The sequence below is a fragment of the Poecilia formosa genome, unplaced genomic scaffold, assembly GCF_000485575.1.
Source record: "Poecilia formosa unplaced genomic scaffold, Poecilia_formosa-5.1.2 Scaffold99, whole genome shotgun sequence".
Taxonomy (NCBI): domain Eukaryota; kingdom Metazoa; phylum Chordata; class Actinopteri; order Cyprinodontiformes; family Poeciliidae; genus Poecilia; species Poecilia formosa.
The window spans coordinates 1,264,391-1,272,521 of NW_006800038.1; the positions used below are offsets into that span (position 1 = coordinate 1,264,391).

Consider the following 8,131-nt stretch of genomic DNA (forward strand, 5'->3'; position numbering starts at 1 on the left):
GGTTGGATGAAGCGGTTGAATGAACAGACGGTTGGATGAAGCGGTTGAATGAACAGACGGTTGGATGAACAGACTGTTGGATGAAGCGGTTGGATGAACAAACAGTCGGATGAAGCGGTTGAATGAACAGACGGTTGGATGAAGCGGTTGAATGAACAGACGGTTGGATGAAGCGGTTGAATGAACAGACGGTTGGATGAACAGACTGTTGGATGAAGCGGTCGGATGTCTCTTCCAGTCGATCCTCCAGAATCAAGCCTTCAACCCTTTTATGAAATGTTTATAATAAACTTTGACCAGCAGCTCAGAGTAACGAGGAAAAATCTCAGGCTGGTGTTTAACTGGTTGTGTCCGGGCGGATCAGAACCGGACTCGGGTCAGAACCGGACTCGGGTCAGAACCGGACTCGGGTCAGGACCCACAGCGCAGCTGGTAACAGGGAGGATCTTTAAAAAAGCAGGGATTAGCAGGCTGGGATTATCATGCAGAGGAAGAACGGCCACAACAGAGTTCACAGATTATTTAACACCACAGCAGGCTTCTAATTAATCTGTGTTTTAATTATGTGTTGGTTAATTTATTTAACTTTTGTTATAAAGAATGTATATTTTTCCAATATAAAAGAATCTAAATTTATTTATAGTTTATTTTGACATGTTTAAGTAAAAAAGATAAAACTCAAAATTTTTCACAAATAAAAATTCCAGAAAATATTTAGATTATTTTAACATGCATTTATTTATTATTGAATGAATTCAGTATATGAATTAGATATTTTTCAAATATAAAAAAGAAAAAATCTTGAAGTTTTTTTAATTAAAATTTTTTTTATTTATAGTTTATTTTAACTTGTAAAAAGACAAAAATCCCAACATCTTTTATAAAATGGTATTTTTTAAAAAATATGTTGGATTATTTAACATTTATGTTTAACAAACATTTATATTTATGTTTATGTTGCATTTATTGAATTCAATATTTAAATTAATTAAATAAAAGAAAAGTGCATATTAATCATTAGTTAAGCCTAACAATAGGTTTTTAAAATGAAATTAGTTAATTTTTTTAATTTACTTAAATTACTTCAAAAAGCCAAAGAAAAAGGAACGAAAAACCTAAAATTAAATACAAATAAATTGCGTCTTAAACTGTGCATCACACTCTACAACAACATAACTTTCTTGGCTCTTTTATTATCTTGATTAAAATTTCCCAGAAATATGGAAAAACGTTAATAAATTTTCTCTAAGTTGATAAAAATTTTGTCAGATTTTTTTTTCAGACATTAAATGCTTTAAGATCTGAGAAATGCTGTTCAGAGTTGCATCACAGGTCAGAAATCCAAACCGCAAGGATAATTTACACTTATAAAGTGTGGTTATGTGGAGTATTAATGAGCAGTCATTATCTAACCCCAACAGCAATCAGAGCGATTTCAGTTTGGAAAATCAGGAAGAAATTTTAACGGAGAAATCAGGCTAAAAGATAATCAAAGGGCGTTAATTTAATAAGCAAAAATTCAAGATTTTACAGTGCGATCTGAGCTGTTGAATATGTTTGGATTTTAATAACGATCAAATAGAAAATATTTCAGACAACTCAAATATTTAACCTGCTGATCATTTGAAATGGAACTGTATTTTTACTGTCTGGCCTGCGTTTTCCTGTGGATATGAGACGTTATCGGTTGCCGTTGGTAACGTTTATAGCTTGGTTACCTGACAGCGGGCTCTGGGTGAGTGGCGGTCCGTGTCGGCGCAGAGCTCGTTTGAACTGAGCCACGCCCAGAATCACGTTCCTCAGCTTCATCCATAGGAAGTATCCTCCTCTGGTGCTGGAGGGCCACGTGCTCTCCAGCACCGCCTACACACAGGACAGGAAAGTTTGGTGGAGGGAAAAAATACTGGATATGTTTTATGAATCTATCAATGTTACATTTTTTTTGTTGTTTTCAAAGAAAAAAGGTTTAAAATTTTGATTTTTGAGAATTAATTTTACCATTAAATGTCATCGGAACATTCTGAGGGATTTAAATTGGGCCTAATTCATTATTGACCAAGTATGGCTGAAATGATTCATCAGATTAATCGTGATTAATTGATTATTGAAATAATCAGATTATTTTTGGGCAGCAGAAAGAGCTGAGTTTTAGAAGTATTTTTTTAAGCTTCAGATTCATCCTTTGCTTAATCAGGGGTGGCCAAGTCCAGTCCTCGAGAGCCACCATCCTGCAACTTTCAGATGCATCCCTGCTTCAACACACCTGAATCAAATGAATGGCTCGTTATCAGGCCTTTGTAGAGCTGATCCCGGTCTGTTGGAGTAAGGTTACTTCTAAAACTTGCAGGATGGTGGCTCTCGAGGACTGGACTTGGCCACCCCTGGCTTAAATGATCAAGAGCTCACTACAGGAATGCTGTGGTTGAATTTTAGGAAACAAAATGTTTATTTTCCAATTCAAAAAAATAGTTTATTTCTTTATTTTAATCTTTTACTGCATTTCTAATATTCTATGAAAATATAAATGAAAAATCTGTAGAATATTCTAAGATTTTTATCCGATTAATCAATATAATAAATGATTATTAAAGTAATCCGTTAGCTGTAGCTTCACTGCAGTAATTTACAGTAATGAAGGAAAAATTGACCAACTGAAGAAAACTTTCAATTTCCATTTAAAATAAATAAAAATATAAGTGAAACTGAGCAGAAACATTTTACTAAACTATCTGTTCTTAAATGAAAAATGTGGACTACTTCCAACATTCAACATTTAATTTTTAAATTAAATCTAAATATTTTTCATGTGAAAATCTGCACCACATTGTAATTATATCTCTTGTTTCTTGATGAGTTGCTGCAGCCGTTTGGACCGGACCGGGTTTGTCTGCAGAGTGTGACGATTTTCTGGTGCTAAGATCTCACTGATTATCACATCGCAGCTATTTATTCTGCTAGCGCTAGCCTCATGATCAGGGGTCAAACGCTTCACTAATCAACACATCCACACCTCAAAGGGGGCAGGAAGATGCAAGGAGACATTTCTGCAAAGAAAATTAAGATATTAGGATGTTTGTTGTATAGAAAAATCTCCATGTTGGTCATTGTTATGCAGCAGTTTATGCTGAATATGGCTGATCCAACTCTTCCTGCTGTGGCCTCGTCTTCCTGACGGCTCGCAGAGGTGTGATTCATCCGGACATGAATGAGTGATGACACAAGGCTGATCAACCTTGGAGGGAAACTGTGGTGCATTCTGGGTAACAACGGTGGAGTGATTCAATAATCTGAACATGATTAATAATGAATAAAGGATCAACATCAAGGCTGAAGTCGTCTGACTCCCGAGCTCAATGAGTTCAATCCGTTACTCCTTTCATTTCCACTTTTTATGAAGCAACTTTTATTCCTGTTGAACGTTCAGACCTTCAGGTTTTGCCACACTCAAATTTCCAGTAAGGCTGACATGATTAACTGGATTAATCATGATTAATTGTGATTAATCGATTATTGATATAATCACTAACTGTAGTATACAGACTCAAAAAGGCCATTTGAAGAAAGAAAAACATATTCAGAGCAGCAATTAAACCCAAACTAGAAAAATCATGGATAAGATATTAAACACCTCAGTCTGTAAATATGTTTTAGCCAAAACGCCTCAATTTTAGTCTCAAGTTTAAAGAATAAAAAAAAGTCACATTAGTGTTTGAAGTTTTGACATTACTTATTTTCCAGACACCAAATATTGTCAAAAACTGGCTGGGATGCTTTTTCTTAAACACTTTTTTTAAAAAGCTGTTTGTGTTAGAAATGTGCCGATCCACTTTCTTCACTTCTAATACCAATATCTGAGTTTTATCGGCCGATACCGATCAGATACTGAATTGATGTAAAACATTTCTTTTTAAAAAAAAAAAAACACTAACATAAATGTACTGAATTAGAAATTTATTTGTTAACTCTGCATCAGTATAACTCACTTTAATATACAAATAGCTTCACAAGTTTGGTCAGATATGGAAAAACAATTTTAATTTGTTCAGTGAGTGAACCCAATCTAATTCTTTTAAATATCGGGACCAATACAGATATTAATATCGGATCAGTGCATCTCTAGTAGAAACCCAATTGGAACATGCAAAATGTGAATTTTCTATAATCTTTAAAGTTCGTTTTGTCAGATCAGCTCTGTTTGCGTTTCTGCCGGTGAACATTTTGGTGAACATACCTTGTTGTAGTATCCGTAGGTGATGGCGTTGGGGTGAACGCCGGCCTTCTTCATCTCAAACAGGACTCTGACCGCCAGGACCGGCTGGCCGTACTGACCGCAGAGCTGCATCAGGATGCGGTAACACACCTGACACACACAGCAGAGTTTCTGTTACTGGTGGCGCGCCCGGCCCGGTCGGCGTGCCGGCCCGGCGGGCCTCACCTCGTCGGGCAGCACCACCTTGCGGGTCTCCATGTGCCGGAGGACGTCGTGGGCGGAGTGCAGGGCGCGGACCTTGGAGCCCTCGGCCCGGACGAAGGTGGGCAGGTAGATGAACCACAGGCCGTAGCAGTGGCGCAGCAGGCACTTGGACCACAGCTGGGGGATGGACGAATACTTCTTGGCGATCTTCTGCGCTGATTTAATCTCCTGGGGGTGAAAACCAGGAAGCATGAAGAGCTCCAAGAGCTCTGGTAGATGGTCGTGTTGCCTTCAGAACCAGCAGATGGATGGGCAACCCAACTGGCTGCTGATATCCATGTTCCTGGAGAACCTTCTCCTACCACAATTTTTCCTTCCACTCAACTTTCTATGAAAATGCCATAGCTTTTCCATAAAATTCAGATTATGTTGGGCACCGATTTTAGGTTTTCATTCACTGCACTGTAAAAACACAAAATCTTATCCAGTATTCTTGTCTGGTTTCTAGTGCAAATACCTTATTATACTAGAAACTTTCTGAAATAAATTACACAAAAAAAAAACATTATCATTTTTTAGATGTACCTGGAAGAGATTTTACAAGATCTAATCACAGCAAACGCCTCTTCTTCCAGATTAAACTGTTTTTAGAGCAGGAAGTAGGTTACTGCTGCTCACCTGTTTGGTGCGTCTGAACATGGGGGCGGGGCTTGTGGGGCAGCTGTGCCTGGCAGCGAGGCGGGAGGAGGGCGTCCGCAGGCCCTCCACCGGGTCAAACAGCTCCAGAGTTAACACCGGGAAACCGTCATACCTGCAGGACCACAACATGTTAAACGATCCGTCAAAACGTTACGGAAACGTTACGGAAACGATTCAGAAACGTTACAGAAACGATTCGGAAAAGTTACGGAAACGATTCAGAAACGTTACAGAAACGATTCGGAAAAGTTACGGAAACGATTCAGAAACAATACGGAAACGATTTAGAAACATTACAGAAACGATACGGAAACGATACGCAAACGTTATGGAAACGATACGCAAACGTTATGGAAACGATACGCAAACGTTACAGAAACGATCTGCAAACGTTATGGAAACAATTCGGAAACGATTCAGAAATGTTGCAGAAACGATTCGGAAACGTTACGGAAACGATTCGGAAATTATTTGGAAACATTATGGAAACGATACGGAAACGATTCGGAAACGTTGCGGAAACGATACGGAAACGATCCGTCAAAGAAGAAAAGTGAGAGTTCATTTCCACCAAAAACCTCAGAAATCTTGAGATTAATGTCAGACATTTTCTAAATTGTCTTTTTTGGAATCTCGGATCTTGAAAATTAAACATTTTCTAGAACAAATGTTCACTTATGAAACTCAGAAAATTTTTCTACTTTTGAAATGCAGAAATGTAAGTTTTTTCTAGAAAATTTCTTAAATCAATCTCAAAATTTCTGAAAATTTTCAAGCCAATTTTCAACATTTCATTCTCAAAAATTTCCAAGTTTTTTGTAGAGAATATATGAGATTAATCTAAAACCGAGTTTATTGGCAGAAATTTATTCCTTTTTGTTGTTCGTATGTTCAGGCTTTTAATCAAATGTCACATTGGACTTTATTACAAAATGGCCGTTTGAATCTCAAGCACTTTAAAGACTTTATACAGAAATAATAAAATTCAAGTATTTTCCAGAATTTCATGAGCCCTTGGCTAAGTGCTTTTCCACGCCTGACAGACGTTGCAAACCAACCAAAAACTGTCCAGAAAACAGGTGAGAAGGAGATGAAAGCCCACCCAAATGGTCCAGTCGGTACCTGTAGCAGAGCGGGTACTCCTCCCCGTCAGGCAGCGGCGGCAGCTCTGGAGGAGTGATGAACACCGTGTGCTCGCTGCGCTGCGACTCATCGATCTCGATCAGCCGCGTCTCATCCGGCCGCTCGCCGTCCACCTGCAGACCGCAGCACACAAACAGGGAGAGAGATTCCCAATTTACAGACTCTTTCATCCATCTCAGCTGAAGAGACGGTGATTTATTTATTTACTTTATTCCGGGGATGGACGATATATTGGTACTATCAGTCATTTTATAACGTATCGGTAAATAAAACCAGGTTGATATTAACGACCAACATTTGTTTTCATCTTGTTGCCATTTGTTTCTGGTCGTTTTCTTTCCAGTTGTGAAAGTAGCATCTTCCTTATTTCTATTATCATTTCATAGCAATAGCTAGCTTTACACTTGCTAGCTGCCTAGCTAGCAAGGGAATATTAGCTGGTTGTTAGCAGTAGCCGTAACCGCTTAAAGTCAAGATGGTTACTTGCAACAGTAAAGTCCTGCAAGAAAAAAAGAAAACTACATAGAATGTAATATTAAATTTAACATCTCTGATCAACATATTTAAGGCAGACTTATCTTTTTTCTGTAAATTTAAGACGTTTTAAGGCTTTAATTTTAATACTTTAAGACTTTTTAAGAATGTGTGCAGACCCTGTTTTATGTATTTAATTCCTTCTCCTTTTTATTTCATGCTTTATTTTTAACTTTCTTTATCATTTATGAATCATATAAACAAAAACACATTCTGTACTGAACTGATCTGGATTCTATTTAAGACATTTTCACACATTTTGTTTTTGTGTCTGTTCATGTCATCTTAATGCCTTTAATTTATTTATTTAAATCAAAATAAGCTACAAAAAAAAACCCTGATAGAAACAGGAATGTGGCCCTGAGCAGGTGAGTAGCATCCATCTAAATCAGGATGTCACATGCATGGGTCAATGTTTGGTGAACACACCAATTAAGCTCTTGTACCTAAAAAAAAAACCCTTCAGGGTAATTTAACGCTGTGATGAAGGTGAGAGAAGAGGGAGGGCGACAGTAGGTGACCTAGTTTTCCCTCTACCTCTGCAGCTTTCTCTGCAAACTGTGACACACAAAACAAATGACACCCAAATGCAAAGTAAAGCTACAATAAACACATTCACATCCATTACAGAATTAATGATATCACAGGGAAAGAGCCAGACGGAGAGAAACAGCCCTAATGAAGACAGATAAAGCTCCTATAATAGGAAACAGGCAGGACAACCAGGCTAAGCTACATTTACAACGAGCTTCCTGTCTCTGTTTCATCCATGGAACAACAAATCATCTGCTACGGTCAAGCATTTTGACATTTTGCCGTTTTTATAGGTCAGCAGTAAACAGCTAGCAGTAAGCTGATGCGTAAAATCTCAGAGGTTTCATAACCGAAGGAAAAGTCTGAAAACTTCAGGAAAAAAACAGACCAGTCAAATAAAACTGATCTTTTGACAGCAAGACAAGGACAGTGTTTTGCCATCAAGACAGTTATTTGGGTTTTATTTATTTACTTAATTTGGCTAAAATTATCTTTCTTCTTCAGGAAAAGTGTCTAATTTCTAAATAAATTCTAGATTATTTTGGTAAGAATACAACTTCTGTTAAAGTTTGCCTATATGCAGATGACACCGTACTTTATTTTAAGAAGAGTTCCCTGTAGCTCAGCTTTAGACATTTTATTTTAAGGAGAGTTCCCTGTAGCTCAGCTTTAGACACTTTATTTTAAGAAGTTCCCTGTAGCTCAGCTTTAGACACTTTATTTTAAGAAGAGTTCCCTGTAGCTCAGCTTTAGACACTTTATTTTAAGAAGAGTTCCCTGTAGCTCAGCTTTAGACACTTTATTTTA

General features: G+C 37.6%; 1 protein-coding gene across 7 annotated transcripts in view; it reads right to left on the minus strand.

Moving 5' to 3' along the window:
- The window catches only part of LOC103142641 (C-myc promoter-binding protein-like), a 66,410-nt gene that overhangs the window by 15,610 nt on the left and 42,669 nt on the right, over nt 1–8,131 (minus strand). For all 7 annotated transcript variants that reach the window (XM_016674679.1, XM_016674677.1, XM_016674682.1 and 4 more), the window contains 5 exons: nt 6,236–6,369; nt 5,093–5,225; nt 4,436–4,642; nt 4,232–4,360; nt 1,719–1,863 (listed from right to left, as the gene is read on the minus strand). In XM_016674679.1, coding sequence (XP_016530165.1) covers nt 1,719–1,863; nt 4,232–4,360; nt 4,436–4,642; nt 5,093–5,225; nt 6,236–6,369 — 748 coding nt within the window. The remainder of the gene's footprint in view (nt 1–1,718; nt 1,864–4,231; nt 4,361–4,435; nt 4,643–5,092; nt 5,226–6,235; nt 6,370–8,131) is intronic.